The 24,390-nt window shown below is 35.5% G+C and overlaps 2 protein-coding genes across 2 annotated transcripts; both read right to left on the reverse strand.

Annotated features, from left to right (window-relative positions):
- Window positions 1–270: 270 nt before the first annotated feature.
- Window positions 271–2,005, reverse strand: LOC110707514. The gene is made up of 3 exons (XM_021885527.1): window positions 1,913–2,005; window positions 1,330–1,764; window positions 271–670 (listed from the first exon to the last, which is right to left on the reverse strand). Exons 2-3 carry the CDS (start codon window positions 1,738–1,740, stop codon window positions 464–466), a joined length of 618 nt encoding a protein of 205 aa, XP_021741219.1. The 5' UTR covers window positions 1,741–1,764; window positions 1,913–2,005; the 3' UTR covers window positions 271–463.
- A 5,077-nt stretch (window positions 2,006–7,082) lies between these two features.
- LOC110707515 (eukaryotic translation initiation factor NCBP-like) lies at window positions 7,083–13,206 on the reverse strand. Its single transcript, XM_021885528.1, has 6 exons — window positions 12,962–13,206; window positions 9,501–9,596; window positions 9,309–9,413; window positions 9,095–9,172; window positions 7,719–7,838; window positions 7,083–7,618 (listed from the first exon to the last, which is right to left on the reverse strand). The coding sequence occupies exons 1-6, from the start codon at window positions 13,088–13,090 to the stop codon at window positions 7,487–7,489; spliced, it is 660 nt and encodes a 219-aa protein (XP_021741220.1). The 5' UTR covers window positions 13,091–13,206; the 3' UTR covers window positions 7,083–7,486.
- Window positions 13,207–24,390: the final 11,184 nt, after the last annotated feature.

Raw genomic sequence — 24,390 nt, forward strand, 5'->3', positions numbered from 1 at the left:
TTTTTCGGGAAATTCCAAAAATGTTTCTCATGGGGGTATTTTCGTGAATAAATCAACAACTTTTTCATTATTGTGGCTTCACAATTGAATAAAGTTGATAATGAAAAAGTTGAATAAAGTTGGTGGTTTATTTACGAAAATCGCATGTGAGAAACAAATTTTGTTTCTTACTATGAGAAATTGGGGCATCCCCATTTTTTCATCCCATTCTTCATAGCTTAGGTTTTGGTACAGGAATGATGGAAGTGCAATAATACAGAAATGATAGAGAGGAATTGAACTACCAATAAGTGCATAGATAATATATAATAGCATAGATTTTATGAGTTAGCGTTACAAAACCATGGGGCATTATTTATTCATAAGCATAAAACAAAACATGATAATATAAAGTTGCATAATTAAAATCTTAAGTACCTCTAATATAGATTATAACGCATTTGGCCTGGCTAACTTGTTATAGTTAAGCCTTGGGCTCGAAACGATCGAAACTGGCAGCAACCAGAGACCGCATGTTGGTGTTATGGGTGTGCTTGATCTCAGCAGTGGCTATAGCGCCTATCTCGTGGTCGATAGAGGTGCTTTTGTTGCCGGAAGCATTTAGCCTTCGTTCGATTTCACTCCACTCCATCTTCTCGAGCTTGTAAGGATCTCCAGCTAACACAAACACCTTCAAACATTGCTAATATTAATTCATATTTTTTTTGTTCCTTCATTCAACTCATTCATGTTTGTATTGCGTGTTATTAGTCTTATTACGGTGTATATATATGCATATTATCTCCGTTCCATGTACTAAATTGTTGGTTTATATGTGTTCGTACACATATTTCTTATTTGAATGTTTTCTTATAAATTAAGGAATTTTCTAACCTGTGTCCATGGGCTGATTACATGTATGTTTTAAAGCATGTATATTTATATAATTATTCTATCAAATCGGTCCAATGATAATGTTTCCACAATCAATTAATTTAAAAATGAGGAAGTTTATAAATTATCCTTTAGGATTCGCTATTTTCAAAAATTTGAACTTTTTCTCTGGGTTTTTTAGTAAATTTTAGAGTGTTGATTGTTTTTTGTAACTTAACATGTGTCTATGGGCACACGTTAGAAAATTGTTATTAAAATTTAGTGTGTCTATTGTTATAAATTTGTAACTTAACATGTCCCAAACCTTAAGCTCACTGCCAAGGCTTAAATTTGTAACTTAACATGTCCCAAGCCTTAAGCTCACTTAAAATTTAGTGTGTCTATTGTAATAAATTTGAACTTTTTCTCTGGGTTTTTTAGAAAAAAATTGTAACTTAACATGTGTCTATTACTTACCTTAAGCTCACTGCCAAGGCTTATTTCGGGCATGTCCCAAGCCAAAAGATACCCAAGAGCAGGGAAAGACTTGTCAAAGGTACCATATATGAGTGCACACTTTGAGCCTACAACCACAGGAAGTTGTCCTTGCGAGGTAGCGCCTTCGTGCACAAACGCACCGGATGCTTCTCCGCCGATGGTCCCTGGAGGGTTTGTGACAAATTTTCCCTTAGCATCATGGGTTTTCATTAGCCTTATTGGCCGGTGTTGAGAATTCTTCATAGCGCCTGCTACTTTAACCAGCAGATGTGGCTGCGCGTCCTTCGCACTGTCGTTGTTGGCTAGGATGTTTTGTGCCTCCTGCGTCGCCTTTTCGATTGCAGCCTTCTGCTTGTCATTGAATTGGCTATCCACTTGAATTGAGGCCATTCTTAGTTTCTTACCTTTGCTTGGCTAATTTCATTTCATGCATTCATAAGTGTTACATTTTAATTAACAAGAAAAAAAAATAGAAACTCAACCGATCCACAATAATATAATATAAAATACAGTAGTGCGTAAAAATATACCTATTAAGAGGGAAGAAAGTATATATACATACCTTAATCAAATAGAGTAGCTGAAAGAAGTTTATGCTTTGCAATGCAATAAACTTGTTGTCACCAGCGTGTATATATAGAGGGATTATAATGCATGCATAATTTTTAAAGTTTTATTTATTATTTTTACGAGAATAATTGGATAAGTATCAAAGTATTGCATGCATTATTAAAGCTAACACTACTTTAGACAAATTATATAAGATACTCGTATATAGGATATAGGAATCAGAATAATCTAAAAGCATGCAAATGGCACAAATAAATAATAATATTTTGAATAAATTGTACCACGTGTATACATATATTAATTATTCAAATTTACACATAATATTTTTTTTTTTTTTCTCCATTATACTTCCAACTTCCATGTCTTGTTTGTACGCCAGGCCAACAACTCTAATGTACTCATCTACAATGCATATGCTCATTAAAACAACAAAGTGTCTACAAGTACATAGTTAGAAGAGCAAAAACCAATCAGGACGGAAAAAAAAGGGACCAAACAGGGTTGAACCGAATCAAAGAAAAAACCAGTCCAATCTGAAGGGTAGAAAAGTATGACTTTTTAGTATTTAGTTGTGAACATCTAATTCAAGACTAATGCAAATAGTGTGCATGTATATTTAATTGCATGGTATCACGGTGAAGTGGTGAATATTTTATTTCTAGAACTACATTAACCATGTGCAATGCACGGTTTTAAAATAAGAACTAGTGTGTGGGCAGTGTCCCGAGCGATGTTCCGGGTTATTTTTTAAAAAACTTGTAATTGAATAGATATGTTCATTCTTTATTATTTATTTATTCATTATTTGTATATAATTTATAATAGTTTCTCATTAAACCTTTGAATAAATTATTTATGGAACAACTATTGACTAATTATATAAACATGTTCTTGTAAAAAAAATTATACTCCGTATAGACATATTTTTTGTATAAAATTTATAATATAATGAAATAAAGACATAATTATTATCAAAATAATTAAATAACTAAAATTTATAACAATAGTTAATTTTTCTTGCTTGTATGTATTATCTCGATGATCACAATTAGCAAATAATAGGATTAAATTTTTTATTTTTTTTTAAGAATTGCAGTTATTAAATGTTGAGATCTCCATCCAATCCATATAATTATATATTTCTGAGTCGAGTATTAATTTATGATTAATATATGGATGAGATGGTAAGACATCTAATGCATATTTTTGTGGTTGTGAGTTCGAATCTCATGATTGACATTTTTATTAGAATACACTCATAGTTGAAAGATGACATGGCGAGGGTGCCACATGGCACATAAACGTTTTTAGGAACGCCTTTTAATATATAAATAATAGTTTTTGGGCTCGGGCGATGCTCTGCATTATTACATGGAACTCATCATAATATATGTTGTAATTTATGATTTAATTTTCTTCTAATTAAATTTGTTGTTCATATTGTCATTTGTTATATATTAATATTTTGTATTCAAAAGATCACATAAAAAATCACATAGCTTGGTGGTAAGACAATTAGTTCTAGAATTAGAGGTTGTGAGTTCAAATCTTGTGGTGAATTATTTTTATTTTTTTTATTATTATAAGTGTATGATATTCATTTTAATTAAGAAATTTCAATTAAATTATATTATTAACAATTGTTAACAACTCGTGAACAACTAAATAGCATAATATGTGTAGAAAACCCAAAATTTAAAATTTAAAAATTCAAATGGAATATATTTCAAAATTATGTTAAATAGAGTAGCTTAAAAAGGAAAAAAAATTTGACAACATCCTTGCATTTTGGAAGGAAAAAATTAAATAAAAAGTGACACGTAAACAATGATGACATCATCGATTGTTATTTTAATATATATTTTTTAAAAATGTTAAAAAATAATTCCTAGAAGATAAAAATATATTTAAAATAATGAAAAAAATATTTTTAATTAAAATTACTGATTAAAAATAAATCAAAATATAAATAATATTAGTCGTCCATTTTAAAAAATTGTGGTAGTCAAAAGTCATAAGCCTACATTAGAATTAAAGTAGAAAGATCATTATAAAACAGACTGAGTATTGAATAAGATTAAGGGGTCGTTTGGTTCGCACGGAGTAATCGGAATGGAATGAACAAAGGGAAAGGAGAAGAATGGAATGAAAATACCTAAAACTTGTCATGTTGTTTGTTTTAAAAACAAAGGGAAACAATCTCACTACTCCCACCACCACACAACCACCACACAACCACCAAAGTCATTAGCTTTCCACATATTTCAGCCACCAAACCAGTCACCGCGCCTCCTCCACCGTTCGTCGCCATCCGCCAGCCCTCCCCCGTCCCTCGTCGACCCAACATATGTCAACCCTCCCCCGTCCTCCTTAGCCTAGAAAACCCTAGATTCTAATATCACTACTCACTCCCCGTGAAACCCGTTGGCCGACCCACCCCCACCCTCGAAACCCTAGAGCCTAGAGTTTTGATGTTAGGGGAGGGCCGGTCGGCCGTTTAACGGTGAAGGAGATGTTTATTTTAGGTTTTTTGATGGTGGGTTTCGACAGTGAGGAAGACCGACGAGGGGAGGAGAGGGTAGTTGCGGCGAGGGGTGGGGTAGGTGCGGTGAGGGGTGGGGATGGGGCGGCAAAGGTCGTGGTGGAAATCGGGGAAGGTCGTGGAAATTGGGGTAGAGGAAGGTCAGGGAAGCGGCGGCGAAGGTCGGGGAAGGGGCGGCGCATGTCGGTGGATCCGTGGAGGTGCGACTGGGTGGTGGAGGTAAGGTATAAGGGTGGTGGTTAATGTAGGTGTGGTGGTGGAGGGGTGGCTAGGGAAAGGGAATGGAAAAGTCTAGGGGGGTGGGGAATGGAGTTGGAAGGATTTGGGCTAATGGAGGGGGGGCATGGGAATGAAAAAAAGCGCATAACAAACAACAACAAATGCCAGTTGATTCCCATTCTCTTTGTTGATTACCCCCAACCAAATGGCCCCTAAGTAATATGTGTTAACGCCTAAAAAGATAATGGATAACAACAATAGCAACAAAAAGTATATACGAGTATAAATTAAAAAGGAATATTTCATAAAAAAGAAAATAATCTAATATATATAAATAAAGTAGGCATTTTTCGGGAGCATATGGCGCGCCACATAAAAAAAGGTATCATTTTGTCCAATGAAAAATTAGATTAATATTTAGAATTAAAAAATTTACTCGCCACCTAAGCAAAAGTGACGAATGAGATTTAAGAATTTTGACACATAAGTAAAAACAACCAATTATTATCTTCTCTAAAATAAATTAAAAAAAAGTAATAATTATCTTTTTTACATAAATGGATGCAAATTTTTAATCGCTAATATCTTTAATCTCTCCCTAGAAAATATGGTAAAAGTTTGATTTTAATAATGTACTCATTGAGACGGCAAATTTTTAATCGCTAATATCTTTAATCTCTCCCTAGAAAATATGGTAAAAGTTTGATTTTAATAATGTACTCATTGAGACGAATTAAACTAAATTTCATATGACTAATTTCCCATAATATTTTATAGTGAAACAATTATAAATGAGACTAACATTTTGAACCAAACGAGTATATTAAATAAATGCATAGGCAAAAGACTTATTTTGATCAATAAAAAAACGAGATTTGTCATTTCTTTTTTGAATTAAAAATTTAAATTGTCACATAAGCAAAATTAGTGAATAAGGTTTGAGATTTTAAATTTAAGCGTCACATAAAATAAATAAATAAAACAATAAAAGATAACTTTAGTGTTAAAATTTAAAAATTATCTTATGATATTAGGAATTTTATTTATATATTTAATGAATGATCTTTCTAAATATACGCAATTTTAAATTAAATAAAATGATTACTAGAACCGTGCATCGCACGAGCTTACATCTAGTATATAATTATGAAGGGAAAAATGTTCTTGATAAGAAGCATTGCTTTTATTTCCAAAAAAAAAAAAAAAAAAAAAAAAGGGCATTGCTTGCTTACATCTTTGTCAAAATATTCACATTCTCCCTCACATTATGGGCAAGAAAAATTATTTTTCACAATTTTTATTTTATTTTTTTATAGTCACAAATATTTATTTAATGGTCAAAGATAATATATTCTTGCTTTCACTTGTGCGCACCATGCATGAGGGACCAACGCTAAGTAGTTCTCACTTAGTCACTTAATTGAAGAACCAACCAAGCAATTCACAATATCAATTTTTAATACATTATTTTGGAGAAGACTTCCATTGTGTTTGTGTGCCACGCCAAGCCACCATATTCTTTGTTTGAATTTATGGATTGCAGTTTATTTAGTGATCATGCTTGTATTGGGTTTACATGTATTAAAAACTTTAGAAAAAAAAAAAAAATTGATGTTAGAAGGAACAACATTAGTCGATTATGTTTTTAGTTGAAATAATACCAACTACAGGTCTACAGCCAACAATAACGTTGTTCTAGGGCGTGTTCGGCAAAATATAGCTGTGAAGGTAGCTGTAGCTGTAGAGGTAGCTGTTAGCTGTGTAGATAACTGCTAGCTGTCAACAAAATGTTAGTTGTGAAAATAAATAATTTAGATATGAGTGTTTGGTAAAATAGCGGTTGACTAGCTGTTACATATAAAAATCAATATTTTATTTTTAAAATTATAGATTAAATTTTCAACAGCTACCTCAAAAGCTACCTCTAATTTTAAAAGCTAATTTATCTAACTTTTCATAAAAGCTACCTCCACCACTAAAAGCTATCCTAACCACTATTTTGTCAAACACTCACATTTTTTGTTAAGTAGTGGTTTGACTTGGTCAAACCACTAAAAGCTACTCAAAAGCTAGCGCCGAACACGCCCTAGTCAAGTACCAATCAGATCAATTCGGTTTAGATTGTTTGGGTGATTTCGAAATTGGGTCAATTCAAATAGAGTCAAGGCAGGTCATGTTTGATTATATTATCAATAAGCTACTCCGTTTGACATAATTTAACTTAAATACCCTTAAATTGCTGGTTTCAAAAAAAAAAAAAAAAATATTGTATATTTTTCCTCCATGACTTCATTTAGTACTCCGTAGCATGTTTTAAACACAGGCTGTCACAAATTTTGTCATAATTCCTCCTTTTAATTTTAGTTGCAAAGTCTTGCAACAGTCCGACAGAAAGGCTCGCTTTTAGTCAAAGCGTTGCAACTTGCAAGTAAGTAAAACTGAAAGGAGTAAAAGTACATTGTCTCATTATCTCACCCTACAATTAAAATCTAGATGCTGAAATAGTGTAAATTCCAAAAGTATTGACCTAGTTACAGTATTCATTACAGATTTCTGGCAAGGATCCTGTCATATATTTTCAAGAGCCTTGCAAATATTCAGGTCCAACATAAACATGTTCAACAGATTGATACATAATAATATCACTTAGCTGGCATCACTTCAGTGTGATTTTGGCCATTAAGGAACATTTGGGAAGTGAGGACCCAAGATAAGTTACGACTCCTAAAAACAGGAACATTAACAAGTGCGTCAAGAACCTCCCTTCAAAGATACACTTCCTGTATACAAAAATCCCGTCTTAATTTATCCCCTCAGCCATGTGTTTCGGTATGAAGAGTTGTCACGTAGAGAAGCATCGTGAGGCTTGTATTCCATCACATAGCTGTGGGGAAGCTTCAAATGACGTTTTATAGCATCTCTCAATCCCATCACAGCCTACAACCCACGTAAAATTTGAGAGTTAGAAACAGATTAACACATAAGATTATAAAAACTTTTATCTTAAGTTTGGTGGTGATAATTTTAAAATGCGAACCTGATGGTCGGATGCATTCCTATTCCAAACACTCAATATGTCCTCACTAAACCTTATGCTGAGTACAGCACCACAGATATTATCACCATAGTCAAGCTGGTCACCTACCAAGGCTAAAACCTGGAATATAAACAAGCAAAACCAGATTTAAAGTTTAAACAATGTGCAAGCCTATTGATCAATAGAAGAAGAAGAAGAAGAATAAACATTAGGCCAGCAAATTGACTCATCCTGAGAGAGAGAGAGAGAGATTGGGCGAGTTTTTCAGTGATACTTCCAAGAGTTCCAACAGAATAACAATAAACAGATAATTGATTCCATCTGGCAATAATAGTCACATATATCAATTTGGAATGCTAATGGGGTAAAAAAAAAATAAAAATTGAATACAAGAATTCTAGGAAAGTCGGCAACTTAACATAATAAATACTCAAGGATGGAATTCCCAAAATGCATCTACTTTATTGAGTGATGGGGGAAATTAGAATCTCTATTAATATCTTTACTAATATATTAAAAGGCGTTTATAAAAACGTCCATATACCACGTAAATACTTTTATAATACGCCACGTCACTTCACAAATACTTCATGATGCCACATCACCTACCCAACATCTCTTTATGCCACATCATCACCCAAGCAATCCACATTACTTCATACTTGTATATAAAAATATAATGTTAAGGGGATTTGAACCCCCAACCACTTATAACAAAGGTGGCTTATTAACCATCTTGTCAAGAATATATACATAAGTATAAACCACATGATTTAATTATTAAAAAAAACACATTTTATAATATACAAAGTATATCGATTTTATATTTCAAAATCCTTAAAAAAAATGCCCCAGTAGCACCATTATAAAAGTAGCAACCCTGACCGCCCGGGCTACTCACTAGTTTTATAATAATATAGCAACAGCAAGCGACACTTGGGAGTATTCTGTAGAGGCTTTTTTCCTCAAAAATTAAATGCCAGTTCAAAAAAAATGGTATTCTTTTGACAAAAAAATCTTACTCTTCCTTAATTCACAATTCATGGTTAAAGCTTTTAGTAAAAATTAATAAATTATGATAAATTCCCCTAAAAAAAAAAAAAGATAAATCCTACAATAAAAGTTGTCAAGACAAAGTCACATAGTTGCAATCATCTGTCAAAAAAAAAAAAGTGTTGCAATCTGCTTGTTTCATAGAGCAAGATGATCGATTTCATCCTTCCCCATACAATTTCTACATAGGTACCAAGAATGTCTAGAACAACGCCCACAACATTCAATCAATAGACAATTCAAACAGCTCAACAAGGATATCAAAAGATCAGATAATTAAGAAAGATTTACAACAACTACAACTACAAATTTGAAACACTGACCAGGTCTTCCCAGAAGCGCCCTGAAACAGCCTTCTTGAATCGGATGATCCACTTCCCACCATTGCAATTAGCAGAATCCTAATAAAGTATAACCACAATTGTTAAAAGAAAAGAAAGCGCCAATTATACATCAAAATGAGAGACCACAGAAAACGTCAGAAAGCATTATCATGCTCAAGAAAAATGCATTCAAAATCTAGCATCGAGAATTTACCTCCCATAGTGGGCGAATTCCATCTTTGAAAAGATGCAAATCAGTTGGGCTTGGTAATGTAGAAGGACGGGCAAAATGACAATAGCAGACCCAGAATCCTTCAACCTATATATACCCAAAAGAATCAAGAAGCAATATCAAAATAATGACTGAAGGAATAATCAGCATTAATGAATTCATAAGCAATCTTACAGTGCTAAAGTCCACAAGTCTCTTTATGCTCTCTTCATAAGGTGTTTGTGTACGCACACCAGGAGTTCGACGAGTATACCAAAATACAAACTTGTGCTGTTTGCAATGATCAGCAAAATGTTAGAGATGACTGTATGCACAATAATCATATTATGTAAAGCAGAAGCATTCTTGTAATTTAGGAGAAATTTTTCTTTAATGACAGCGCACAGGACATTCGCCATTTTTTATTATTACTTTTGTGAATTCAACTGGAAATATGAAAGGTAAACACTTACTCAGGTTCAAAAGTGAACACTTGTGCAACAAGGAGTTGGTCATCTAGTAGAAAGACAAATCATCTAACCTATTAAATACTAGTTCATAATTTGATGCACTTCGAGAGCAACCTTATGGCCTTAACACTTAGGCCATGCTTGAATTCAGGGTGATAAATTAAGGGGGTAATAAAAGTCAAACAAGGAAAAACATAAGTGATTAGAGATGTTATTGTAGGGAGATAAGGTGTTTCTAAATGAAATAAAGTATTTGTGACATAAGGAAATGAGAGAGGTGGAGGATCATTACCCTCATGATGAGGGTAATAGACTAATAGTTACCCACCTCCTCCTAGTGCAACTATTACCCCCAAAATGAGGGTAATAGTTTCCCTTTCTTCACCTATCACTACATCACCATTACACAAAACTCCTTGCAATCACACCATCCCTATCTCCTAGTTTAGATGAATTTCATAACCCTAGCAATACATTACTATCAATCCAAGCATACCCTTATTAAAGAATTGATTATACTATTCAAATAAAACTACAATAACAACAAAGCTTTAGTCCCAAAATGATTTGGGGTCGGCTAACATGAATCGTCATAAGGAATTGTACGATATATAGAAACGGACATAACAAGACCATCATTTAAAAGAGTTTGAAAAAAGGTGAGTAAAGTGAGTAAATGAAAGAGCATTTAAGAAATTAAGGGAGTTTTGAAAGGAAATCAAGAATAAAAATTAAGAAAGTTGAAAACATAAGGTCTGGCTGTCTGAGAAAACTGTAGCAAAGGAAAACAATTCGGCTCATAAAACTAATTACTTAATTAAGATAGCTGACATCATAACAAAATCTTGTTAAAACACATGCTCTTCTGCGTATACATCAACCTTATATTAAATACTATAGCAATTAACACTAGACCTGACTGATCCAAACCCAAAGTTCACTTTCCAATCATGTTATCACAAATCAATTTTATTAGGATCAGTTTCAAATAAGCTCTGTATGCAGCATAATTTTCAAACTAAGATCTGTGAGTTCAACAAAAACCCTAACTTTTATTCAACAACTGAACCCAATATTAAGTCAACTCTTAGTAAAACAAAATATTTATTGAATCCGAAAGCCATGTTCATTATACTCAACCAATTAAGCAAGAACTTCAGTGGAACCTATATTAAAAAAAAATCATGCAAATGTGCCTTTAACACTCAATTTACATCAGCCAAATTAATTTTTCTCCAAAGAAGTTAACTAATCTTGTAGATCTCTCACAAACAATCACCCTCAATGCAAAACTCAAAACACAAACCAAATTACTTTGGTGATTAACTTGTCATAGAGAGTATCTCAAAGTTCAAATCAACAATGTGATGTCCAATACAACCACTTATAGTTATGAAGGAAGACCAAGCAAAAAGGAAAGACATTAAAACATATATTCTTCATTTCAAGCTCTACCATATTGAGTCATTCTCATTAATATACACAACATATATCTCTTTAGCTACCCTCAAAGTTACATGCATTCCCCACTTAATACATTACTCCCATAGCCTAAGCATGCAAATGAATACTGTTGATGCAGTGCACGAGGAACAAACACTCCCCAAAGCTCAAGGCGCTCTAGGGCAACAGGAAGTCAGAAATCCAGCTGCACCTAGGCATGCCCTGTGCGCCTCATAAAAGTGAGCAAACTACCCCAAAAAAAAAAAAAATAAATAAATAAAAAAAAATATTTAAATGAACTTTTCTAGCTAAAAAAAAAAAAAAAAGAAAAAAAAGCTGAACCCCATTTTCCTAGCTCCTACGTGCGCCTTAGGCAAGCTTTCCTATACACTGGTAGGTCAACAAAAAGCTAACAAAACTTCTGCTACACAATTGATTAATCTGCTTATTCCTACCCGTCTATCAAAGCGACCAAAACAATTTTTTAATACCCAGTTAGACCCAGCAATACCCCCAAAATACCCCAAATGCCAATTAAAAATTTAAAAGAGCAACTAAAGTTAGAAAAATTAGATGTGTTAATTTGATTTTGTCCCTAGCCTTCCCTTTTGCAAACAGTTGGTGTCTTAATAAATCATAACCTTATTACTTATCCACCAAATAAGAATTGTGTGTCCTCCATATCACTAAACTGGGCATGAATTCACAAGTTTCTCTTTATATATAAAGTTGATAACGCTAGTCTATAACATGAAGCTTGTTCCATTGTGCTTTCACTAAGTAGCATCATGTCTATAACATCTTGTCAAAAGAATAAACTTCATCGCAAACAAACAAAACGGTGAGGATGAGATGGTGTGTAAAGTTGTAAACTAATAGTATATGATTTCCTAAGGATGCTGAAAGATGACCTTAGTACGGCTTCTCACTCGCTCACTGAAACCCCCACCCCTGATCCCAAAAATCTATTGTTCAAAGGGATTAGTCGCCCCCATAGATCTACTAAGCTAGAAAATAATAGCTCCTATAACATCATGGGATAAATATGAAAACTTGATTCATAAAATCACAAGGAAAAGACCTAAATTTTACATCAAGGTCCACAGATATCCATTACTGTATCAAAGGCTTGACGAAAAGTTTGAGTTGGCAAAGAAAAAGAGATACCCAATACCCCTTCAAACCAGAAGATGTGTAAACAATGAACTTCAAAAACAGGCCTCATTACACTTTAATATTCATTTATCACAGCAGCACTCATCCCCGAGACAGCAAATTTTCATTACAACAGAGCTGCATTGTATTACTACCAGTATAATTGACTCATTTAGCCAACATATCCCTTAATAAAAAAAAAAAAAAAAAAACATATAATGTTGATTAATTATCCAACTGAAACCCAGGTACAAGCCATTCATATTTGCTAAAAACCACACCCCCATACATTAAACATGTTCAAAACCAAAATAAATTACAATAAATTCAATTATAAAAAAAAATATTGCAGAAAAAAGCTAAATTGCAACAAATTAATTCGAAAAACTGTACCTTTAAACTCAAGTTTAATTAAAATTGCCAAATATAAAATTATGAATTCAATTGACCATCAAACTAATCATACTCGTATCATCAAATTCACTATTTTATCATACAATTTCAATAAATTGACAATCACATTAAATTAGTTCCTGAAAATCGCGACGAATTGCAAAAAAAGGGGGAAAAGGAGGAGAGAGAAAGTACCCTAAGGGGGTGAAGGCCGGCTTTAAGGTCGCGGGCTTGACGTTCACGATCTTCGGCTTCTCGATCGAGCAGAGAATTATCAGCAACACCTTGATTGTTAATGGCGTTGTTCTTCTCAACCATGTCCATTTTTGAATGAATTGAAATTTGCCCTCTTTTTTTGTTTCAAACCCTAACCTCAATTGTTTGATGGTTTGATTTTGGCACAACTTTAATAACGTTTTGGAACGTGTTAGTGAACACGGACTGTTATTCTTAATTTCTCAGTTCTCACACTCCAAATTAAAGGTGTCAATATAAAGTACTACTATTAAGAAGGGGTTTCTTGAGATTAAGGGTAAGTTTATCCCAACACTGAGATTTATACTTCATACTCTGTCACGTCAGATTTCCACTTACTTTTAATTACTTTTTTATTATTCAGGCTCATACAAGACTTTCTTCAATTTTACAAATTATTCCAAGACTCACTTCAGATTTACTTATCCAATTAATATTTATAACATTAATTTATTTATATATTTATTAATTATTTTAGTATGGTGAGTTGGCAACTCACTATTGGACAACATAATTATTTTTGTCCATTTGTATAGTCTCAATCCAAAACTCATCTCAAGACTATATGTAGTCTTGGTAGAGATTATTGCTAGAATCTTACTCAAGACTTGTCTAAAGACTCACCTTAAGACTAGGGATTAACTTACCCTAAATAACTCTATTTTTATGTTGATTTATGCTAGATCCATGTGTTCGCATAGATTAAAATTTAAATCGGATTTTTTTTATTAGATTAGTCGTTCGGGTTAATTTCTAACACGTCTAACGGGACATCACTTCAAGACTTGTTGGTATAATTTTTTTGTTTTTTGATTTTTGTTTTTCAATATAAAAAAAAATCATATTATTATATCCTTTATTTTATTTGGAAAAAATCACTTTAATGATATCAACTTTGACCGATTTACTCTGAACAATACCAATTTTGGATTATTTTCTAATAATCCCATCTTTGATATTAGTTTGCCTCAGCAGACCCATCTGGTCAAAATGTGGTCAACAACCTGTCATTACATATTACCAAGACATGTGTCAACGCGTGATTGATAAAAAAAAAAAAGGAGAAAAAAAAAAACTTAACAATTTTTTTTTTAAAATGGCAACTACCCTTCCCCAACGCGAGCCACCCCCTGCTACCCACTCTTAGCCTACCCCTCTTGCCCCCAGTGCTGGTGCCACCTAGACCCCCTCCCCTTTCCCCACTAACCACAGCACCCCTCCTCGTAACCCCTTCCCCTCCCCTCAAAAAACCCCTTAAAACTATGTAGACACAAAAATTTTATGAGTGTCATACATTAAATTAAATAAATTAATTTGGGTTAAAATCATATGAATGATCCATTTTAATTAATTTTGGCCCACCTAAATAAATAATCTGAATTAATTAAATAAAATTCGGGTTATAAAATAAATTAAACGGACCAGGTTAAAAGACTTTTAAGTCATAAAATGGGCCAGGCCCAGACCTACTAAGTCCACTCAAGGGGTTCTCATCTCCTATAAATACACCATTCCTCCATCAGTTGAGGGGATGCAGAAATCATTATTCCAAGAGCTCATAAAACTCAAACGGAATTCTCTCTGAAGTAAGTCAACAAGCACATCAAACTCGTGCCGACTTGTTCAGATACACTCAAACACATTTGAATTGGACTAAGCTTCAAAGCCCTCGTTAAGGTGTATTCAAACAAAACCCTCAAATACAGGTTGACATCATCAAACGTCACCCTGCATTCAAACTCAAGTCGACGTCATCAAACGTCAACCTACAGGTGTCACACACGTGTCATCATCAAGCTGCGGAACAGAATCAGAGGATTTAGTTTATTTTATTATAAATTGTTATATAGAGATTGTACCCAAAATTCGTATATTAATATAAATTCATTTGTTACTTTATTTCCCGTCTTTATTTATTTAGACTCGAAATTTGTGTAAACAATTTTTGGCACGCTCGGTGGGACAATTTTCGCTCTTCATCTCCAATCTTCAAGTCTCAAAACTCGTAGATTTAATGGGGGCATACCAAATTTGCTTTCTAATTCTACATTAAAATTTCGAGACCAAGTTGCATCCGATGTCAAATCTCCACAACAGGTCTCGAGGGGGCGTTTGTTGACACCGAAATTTTGTTAATTATTAAGTGTCGGATATATGTAAATAAGAAGATAATATATATATATATATATATATATATATATATATATATATACATATAAGATATTATCATCAAGATCACATATAATATTTAATAGCTATCTTGTTTACTACTCTACAATACTCTATATAAAGAGGGTCATTTATAGGTTTATAAGGCTCAGATGGAACAAGTCACAAAGACCCCATCTCCTCCCTACTACCAAACATTGTAGGTACAAAGTATGGATTAAGCCGACAAGGCCCCGTACTTTAAACAAATATCAAACCCTAGCCCTTTGGAGAGAGGAATCAAGAGATCTACGAGAGTTGTAACCCACAAATTATCAATGAAATAATTGTTCCCGTATATTTTTCTACCTCTTTAATTATGTATTGCAGGTTTGAATTTTTATAATTTATACAAATTGGCACGCTCAGTTGGACAATTTTCGCTCTTCATCTCCGTTCTCCAAGTTTCAAAATATGTGGGATCTATGGGGGCATGCCAAATTTGCTTTCAAATTCTACAGGAAAATTTCGAGACCAAGTTGCATCCGATATCAAATCTCCACAACAAGTCTCGAGGAGGAATTTGTTGACACCGAAATTTTGTTAATTATTAGGTGTCTGATATATGTAAATTAAGAGATAATATCAAAAATTAAGATATCTATCATCAAGATCTCGTAGAACATATGATTATTATCTTGTAAACTACTTTATGACTCTCTATATAAAGAGGTTGTCGTTTCTAGGTTTAATCGGGCTTAGATGGAATAAGTCACAAAGACCCCATCTTCTCCCAGTCGCCGTTTCTAGGTTTAATGAGGCTCAGATGGAATAAGTCACAAAGACCCATCTCCTCCCTACTACCAAACATTGTAGGTACATAGTATGGATTAAGCCGATAAGGTCCCGTACTACAAACAAATACAAAACCCTAACCCTTTGGAGAGAGGAATCAAGAGATCTACGAGAGTTGTAATCCACAAACTATCAATAAAAATCATTGTTTCCATATATTTTCTTCCTCTTTAATTATGTATTGCAGGTTTGAATTTTTATGGTTTACAAATTGGCACGCCCAGTGGGACAATTTTCGCTCTTCATCTCCACTCTTCAAGTATCAAAATTCGTACGTTTATAGGGTTTAAAGGAGGCTCAGATGGAACAAGTCACAAAGACTCCATCTCCTCCCTAATACCAAACATTATAGGTACATAGTATTGGCGAAATTTGTGTAAACAATTTTTGACACGCTCGGTGGGACTATATTTCCTCTCATCTCGGTTTCCGCACGTTCAAAAAAAAATAAATTGAAATGGCCTCAAAGACCCCTGTCGTCAAAATGATCTCTGCTACAGCTCAACAAAGGGCTACTGAGTTGGCTGAAATGCTTAACAGCCAAACTGACGAGGGCATCGTTACTAGAGGAATGAAGCAAGCTATTGTTGAATCCGCCGCAAGAAGCTTGCGTGCCGCGTCAATCCCAACCAAAGCACAAAAAAGTCGCGCTCGTCTTGCTGCTTCTGTGAGGTCTCTCACGTCCTCCACTCATGAACCACATAAGAGTTTTGTGTTTGGTTCATTAGAGCCTGTCATCCATACAAACTCATCCTTCGATCACTCTTATGAAGGACATGAGAATGAGTTTAGTGTGAGTTCACCTGAACCTACTTTTATTGCTGTTATGGTGACGCACACTAAGACGGTCGAACAACAACTGGCTGAAATGAGCAGTACCCTTTAACAGCTGAAGAAAGATGGGGAGGAAAAAGATGCTCAAATCAAACAACAAAATGAACAAATTGCTGCTTTGACAAAGAAACTTGAGAAAAAAACAAGTGAGACTGAAAGCGATGACAACTCAGATGGTAGCACTAAATCGGCGGAATTAAAGCCAAATGGGGCACAAAATTTAATCACTGTTGAACAAGTTCAAGCTATGATAGTCAATGCTGTCAAGAGCCAACTTGGAGGGGGAGGTTCATATAATAGTCGACGTTATGTGAAGCCTTACACTAGGAGGATAGATTAGCTGAAAATGTCGTTTGGATACCAACCTCCAAAATTTCAACTCTTTGATGGAAAGGGTAACCCAAAACAACATGTTGCATACTTCATAGAGACGTGCAGCAATGGTGGTACCAAGAGTGACCTGCTTGTTAAAAAATTCGTTCGTTCTCTTAAGGGAATCTCTTTTGACTGGTACACCAACTTAGAGGCTGAGTCCATTGACAGTTGGGATCAAATTGAAATGGAGTTTTTGGGGCGATTCTTCAGCACTGAGCGTGTCGTTAGCATGACTGAGCTAACTCAAACTACGCAGTGGGATGAAGAGCCAGTCATTGATTACATCAACCAATGGCGCGCTCTAAGTTTGGAATGTAAGGATCGACTCACTGAAACTTCTTCCATAGAAATGTGCATTATTGGGATGAGTTGGGAACTGCATTACATCCTAAAGGGTATCAAACCAAGATCTTTTCAAGAGTTTGCAACGAGAGCTCATGACATGGAACTCTCGATCACCTACAACAGGAAGAAAAAGGGGCTTGCTTCAGAAGCCAGGAAAGAAAAAAAGGAGTAATATAAAAATGACAAATCCTCCAAAAGTTCAACTAAGGAGACGTTGTCTGTGACTACTTCTTCTGCACCCATCAAAATTTCAGGGAAGAAGAAAGAAGAAAGTAAGGGTTCATCTTTGAGATTTTTCAAGAAAGATAAACCCACTTTGAAAGAGCTTCAAGCTAAGAAGTACCCTTTCCCAGACTCTGACTTGTCTGGCATGTTAGACAAATTACTGGAAAACAAAATCATCGAGTTGCCTAAGTCAAAGCGCCCTGAGCAGATGAACAAGACATCCGATCCCAATTATTGTCTGTATCATAGGTTGATTAGTCATCCTATTGAAAAGTGTATAACACTTAAGGAGAAAATTATGCAATTGGCAAAGGATGGGACAATCGAGCTAAATGTCAACGAGCCAGTGACATCAAATCATGCCTCGGTAGCTACTGAACCATCATTTCAGGCTCAATCTTTGCAATTTGGAAGTTTGGAGCCTGTGTACTTGTTGAGAGTCAATCTATTCAACACGAAGTCTCATCTCAGGTTGAACACCAAACACATGTTAACTCCCGAGATGAAGATGATGACGAAGGGTGGACATTGGTGACTAGGAGAAGGCCAAGGAAACAAGTGCATAATCCTAAACCACAACCTTTTCATCGCAAAAGAAAGCAACAAAAGAAGAGGAAATCCAAGCATTCAAAGGGTAAAAAGAAAGCAAAAAAGGCCAGCAAGCAAAAGGTCCTCCCTATTGATTTGCTTGAGCAAGAGCCGTTGTCTCCTGTAACTTTGGAGGAATATTTCCCGGTAGACTACTTTGATGTGGTTACGGCGAATATGGTTTCCTTTGTGGAAAGTGAGGAGGAACAAGTTGATGATGATACATCAACAAAATCAGTTGTACAACAATCCGAGGTGATAGTAAATCCAAAAGTATCTCAATGTATGTCGGGTGTATGGCGTAAAGTAGACGCTTCTTCCTCACAGTACATTACTGCCGAGGAACTCAAGGAAGGTGAAGGTGAGAACGATGTTCCCACACCCAGAACTTCTGTATTTGATCGACTTCAACCATCTACTATGAGGAATCATGTCTCAGTGTTCGATAGGCATGGAGAATGTGACCATAGGGTGAAAGAAACTTCAAGTTTTCAACCCTTAAGAAAAAAAGTATCTGTCTTTAACCGCGTAGGCATGACAAATGCCTCTAGCAAAGAACAAAGACAGTCAGCTTTTAGTCGCATAAAGAAAAGGAAAGATAATGTCATGGAAAATGATGAGTCGAAAAGTGTTGTTCCCTCTCGCATGAAAAGAAAGCAAGACATAGATATCACTAAGAAACAACCTTTAAAGGCAAGAGTTCGCACTGTGGTTTTCACTAACCAAAATGAGTCGTCAGACCATGCTATAGAGGAACATAAGGAGATTGTTTCCACAAATCATGTGACGGCTAAAGAGGTGCCAAATCCCGATGAGGAAATAGAAACTGATGAAGCTCCCAAGACACTTGAAGACGGGGGGCAAGCAACAGTAGATGAGTTAAAAGAGTTAAACCTTGGTGCTCTTGAAGACCCACGCCCTATATACATTAGTGCTCTTCTTACCCAAGTGGAAGAACAAGAGTACTTCAAATTACTCTCTGAGTACAAAGATGTCTTTGCATTGAGTTACAAAGAAATTCCAGCTCTTAACCCGAAAGTCGTCGTCCATCGATTAACAATTAAAAAAGGTGTGAGTCCAAAGAAGCAATCACAAAGGCGATTCAGGCCAGAGTTGATCCCGGAAATTGAATTTGAGGTAAACAAACTCATCGATGCAGGGTTCATTCGTGAAGTCAAATACCCTACATGGATAGCAAACAATGTCCCTGTGAAGAAGAAAAATGGGCAACTGCGAGTTTGTGTGGACTTCCGTGACTTGAATGAAGCATGTCCCAAGGATGACTTCCCACTTCCATTCACAGAAATCATGATCGATGCCACCACTGGACATGAAGCATTGTCATTCATGGATTGCACAGCTGGATACAATCAAATTCACATGGAGCCTGAAGATCAAGAAGCCACGACATTTCGCACCCCAAAATATTTTTGCTACAAATTATGCCGTTCGGTTTAAAAAATGTCGGGGCCACGTATCAACGTGCAATGCAAAAGATCTTCGAAGATATGATGCACAAAATTGTGGAGTGCTACGTGGACGATTTAGTGGTTAAGTCTAAAAAGAGGGAGGATCACCTAGGTGACCTTCGCAAAATCTTTGAAAGACTACGCAAATGTCAATTGAAAATGAACCCTCTCAAATGTGCGTTCGGTGTTACCTCAAGAAAATTTTTAGGTTTCATCGTAAAACATAGGGGAATTGAAATTGACCAAACCAAAATTAAGGCAATTCAAGAAATGCCTGAACCACGAAATCTCAAAGAACTTCGCGGTCTCCAAGGGCGCCTTGCATATATTCGGAGGTTCATCTCCAATCTTGCAGGCATATGTCAACCATTTAGTCATCTCATGAAAAAGGATGCTCCATTCAAATGGGATGAGTCATGTCAAAAAGCGTTCGACAATATAAAGAAGTATTTGTCCTCCCCGCCGGTTTTGGGGGCATTAGTTAAAGGAAAACCTCTAATCCTTTACATAGCTGCTCAAGAAAGATCATTGGGGGCAATGTGTGCTCAAGAAATTGAAGATCGCAAGGAGATAGCTCTTTATTACTTGAGTCGAACGTTGGTGGATGCTTAGCTGAATTATTCACCAATTGAAAAAATTTGTCTTGCGTTAATTTTTGCCATTCAAAAGTTGAAGCATTACATGCAAGCTCATACAGTCCATATCATCTCAAAATCCGACCCAATCAAGTACATCCTCTCAAGACCAGTGTTGTCAGGAAGACTAGCTAAATGGGTTGTACACATCAAACAGTACGATATAATGTTTGTACCACAAAAGTCTGTCAAAGGACAAGCCATCGCTGATTTCTTTGCTGACCATCAAATACCACCTGAATGGGAGATGTCCGTTGATTTGCCTGGAGAAGATGTGTTTAACATCGAAATACTACCAACATGGGAAATGTATTTTGACGGGGCTGCTCGTCAAGACGGCGCAGGAGCAGGAGTAGTCTTTGTGTCGCCAGAAAAGCATGTTTTACCTTACTCATTTGTGCTAACTCAGTTGTGCTCAAACAACATGGATGAGTACCAAGCTCTTATTATGGGTCTTCAAATGGCGGTTGAAATGGGAATTCAAGATCTTGATGTTTATGGAGATTCGCAACTCGTCATAAGTCAACTTTTAGGCGAGTATGAAGTCAAGAAAGAGGATTTAATTCCTTATCACAAACATGCATCAAGATTGCTCGACAAGTTTGACATTGTCAAGCTAAGCCATGTTCCAAGGAGTGCCAACAAGATGGCTGACGCGCTTGCTGGTCTTGCAGCCACTTTGGCACTGGGGGCAGAGGAAACATGTATGTGCCTGTTTGCAATCGTTGGGTAGTTGCACCTGAAGAATATGAAGTTGAAGATGACGAGGTCAAGGAGGTTGACATGATCACTGTCTGCCAAATTGACAAAGAAGACTGGCGTCAACCAATCATCGACTATTTGGATCGCCAAAAGTTGCCTAATGATCCACGACATCGAACAGAAATCCGCCGTCGAGCCTCTCGTTTTATTCTCTTTAAAGGGACTCTTTATAGACGATCTTTTGACAAGCTATGGTCGAGATGTCTAGAAGATGAAGAGGCAGCCAAAACAATAGAGGAATTTCATTCAGGGATTTATGGAGCTCATCAATCTGGTCCTAAGCTTCATGATCGTATCAAAAGAGCGGGGTATTATTGGCCCTCAATGGTTCAAGATTGCATAGAGTTTGTTAAAAAGTGTGAAGCATGTCAATTTCATGCAAACTTCATTCACCAACCTCCGGAACCACTACATCCAACTGTGACATCATGGCCATTCGAGGGATGGGGTCTTGACGTGGTTGGTCCGATTACACCAAAGTCATCTGGTGGTCACGCTTATATACTGGTTGCCACTGATTACTTTTCTAAGTGGGCTGAAGCTATTCCCCTTTGTGCGGTGAAAAAAGAAAATGTTGTCGATTTCATTCGCACCCATATCATTTATAGGTATGGAATTCCTCAAAGAATTGTCACTGACAATGGAAAGTCATTCGTCAACAACTTGATGGATAGCCTTTGCCAAAAGTTCAAGTTTACGCAACATAAGTCATCAATGTACAATGCTCATGCAAATGGTCTAGCTGAAGCATTTAACAAAACACTTTGTAATCTGCTAAGCAAGGTCATTGCAAAGTCTAAGCGTGACTGGCATGAAAAGATAGGGGAAGCACTTTGGGCATATAGGACGACATACAAGAATGCAACACAATCTACCCCATATTCGTCGGTGTATGGTGTTGAGGCTGTCCTACCCTTAGAAGTTCAATTTCCATCACTAAGAATTGCCATTCAAGAGGATTTAACTAGTGATGAAAATGACAAGCTTTGATTGGTTGAGCTTGAAGCATTTGATGAGTAAAGATTACAAGCTCAACAGAAATTGCAATGCTATCAAGCTCGCATGACACGTTCATTCAACAAAAAGGTTCGACCTCGTTCTTTTCAAGTGGGAGACATGGTCCTGGCAGTGAGAAGGTGTAGGGAATATTTCAAGCATTACCCCTAACTTGAACCCCATTGTGATCATACACTAAAGTATGGTGGCGTCCAAAGGGAAAGAAGATAGAGCAAAAGAGTCGCCAACAAGGTTTTTTAGGAACTTGTAAACTGTTCACGAGGTGAAGGTTACACCCCTTAGCGATCCAAGAGACCGTCAACTCCAATAGGTCTTGAACCAAATAGGGTTCGGGGATGAAGGTACAAATCCAACCTAAAAGAGATTGAACCTGCCCTAGCTAATAATAGGCCTCTACTTTATTCAGATCGTATTCATGTGCGCTTTCTGACTAACATGCAATCAATAGGATTAACCCTAAACCTGTTTATCTATGTTGGTTGAATATTAATGCACAAATAAAACTATCATTGGCAATCACTTGAATTATAATCAAATTAACCCTAAACAAGATTATTAATTATCTTATTAAGCGTGATTACAAGTACAAATTCCCTTTAAACATGCATAAAAGGTGTGATCAGGCAATAACAAACAATAAAATATATATCAAGCAACATAATATTCATAAATAATAATTATAACAATTATAATAATCATCATTTACATGTTAAAGCATAATATTAATAGCAAGATCCTAGGCATGATACTAACAAGATTAATAACAAACCCTAGCATGTCACTAAGCAATAAAAATCAAAGCTTTAGCCCTAACATGATACTAACATGCTATTAGGAAAAAAAATAAAAGGCATCATACTTTTAATCATACTTAATATTAAAGTTACCCTAGACATGATACTAGGAATCAAAATAACAATCTAAGCATGATTTCTACATCAAAATATCAATTAATCAATTAATGCACTTACTTGGATGCCTCGTACCTCTTTCTAATAACAAAATACACACCTTAGTAACTTCAAAGAAAATAATAATCAAACAATTAAATTAAATAATTGAAATAAAGATTTGGGACCAAACCCTCATAAATTAAACCTTTCACGTCTAGGGCGAAGGCAACTTCGAACAATGCTAGGTGTATCTAAATCTAACGAATGCGGAATTTTTATATTTGAGAGAAGGCTAGTTTAGAAAAGAGAGAGAGAGAGAATAATAAAGAAAATCTTGATGAGAATTGGTGAAAATTAGAAAGAATAAGAATTGATGAGAATTGATGAAAACTGATGATTGAAAACGGAGTTGTAGGAGACTATTTATAGAGAAAATCAGCCAAAAAGATAAAAAACCAAAACAGAGTTCTGACGCGGATAAAAATTGATTAGCGCCAACGCCGGCCATTGGCGCCAGGCGCTAACGCTAGCGCCAGGCGCTAATGTCTGGCGTTAGGCGCTAATCCCTTTTTGACGCGTTTTCTAAAATCAGATAGAAATTGCCGTATAGGAGGATAAAATCGTATTTTCCTCAAAAATTTTCTTTGATCTTAATTAAAACTCTAAAAAGTCAACAAAAGTCAATTTATCAATGCTAATTGAATTAGGAATGAAAAGAACCTTCTAGAATAATCTAGAAGACTAAAACCACTCCTAATTTCATTACGAATGATAAATCCATATTAGGCCCTCCTCTAGATCATTGGGCCGCATATAAGGCTCAAACCGGGCTCAGTTCAGTAATTTGGCCATAACTTCCTCAATATTCATCGGAATTGGGCTTATAATATATTGTTGGAAAGGTCTTTTCAAGCCCCATCCAACTACACTATTATTGGACCCATATCATGGACCAACCAAACTGGATTGGCTGTTTTCTTAGAATAAGTTTTCAAAAACAAAGAGAAGAGAAAAGAAATTAAAACTTTCCGCAACACTAGACTTTCCACACTTTCACTTCATTGATTATGATTCGACGTGAAAGGCACTCATCACTGGGTTTGGTTTTGGGGAGACACAAATGGGTGTCTACAGAAGCCCCCACTTTGACTAAGTTTGGAGAAACGCTAGTTTCGAAAACAAAAGTCAAAGTATCAATAGGGATGGAGAATGATTCAGAACGT

This window comes from Chenopodium quinoa, unplaced genomic scaffold (assembly GCF_001683475.1).
Source record: "Chenopodium quinoa cultivar QQ74 unplaced genomic scaffold, ASM168347v1, whole genome shotgun sequence".
Classification (NCBI taxonomy): Eukaryota; Viridiplantae; Streptophyta; class Magnoliopsida; order Caryophyllales; family Amaranthaceae; genus Chenopodium; species Chenopodium quinoa.

Bases quoted from the DNA above. Each gene is read 5' to 3' on its own strand.
- LOC110707515 (XM_021885528.1), bottom strand. From the start codon at position 13,090: ATGGACATGGTTGAGAAGAACAACGCCATTAACAATCAAGGTGTTGCT. The intron at 9,414-9,500 runs GTAAGATTGCTT...GGGTATATATAG, and splicing joins GACTTGTGGACTTTAGCACT to GTTGAAGGATTCTGGGTCTG. The intron at 7,619-7,718 runs GTTCGCATTTTA...CGTGGGTTGTAG, and splicing joins GGAATGCATCCGACCATCAG to GCTGTGATGGGATTGAGAGA.
- LOC110707514 (XM_021885527.1), bottom strand. From the start codon at position 1,740: ATGGCCTCAATTCAAGTGGATAGCCAATTCAATGACAAGCAGAAGGCT. The intron at 671-1,329 runs GTAAGTAATAGA...CAATGTTTGAAG, and splicing joins GCCTTGGCAGTGAGCTTAAG to GTGTTTGTGTTAGCTGGAGA.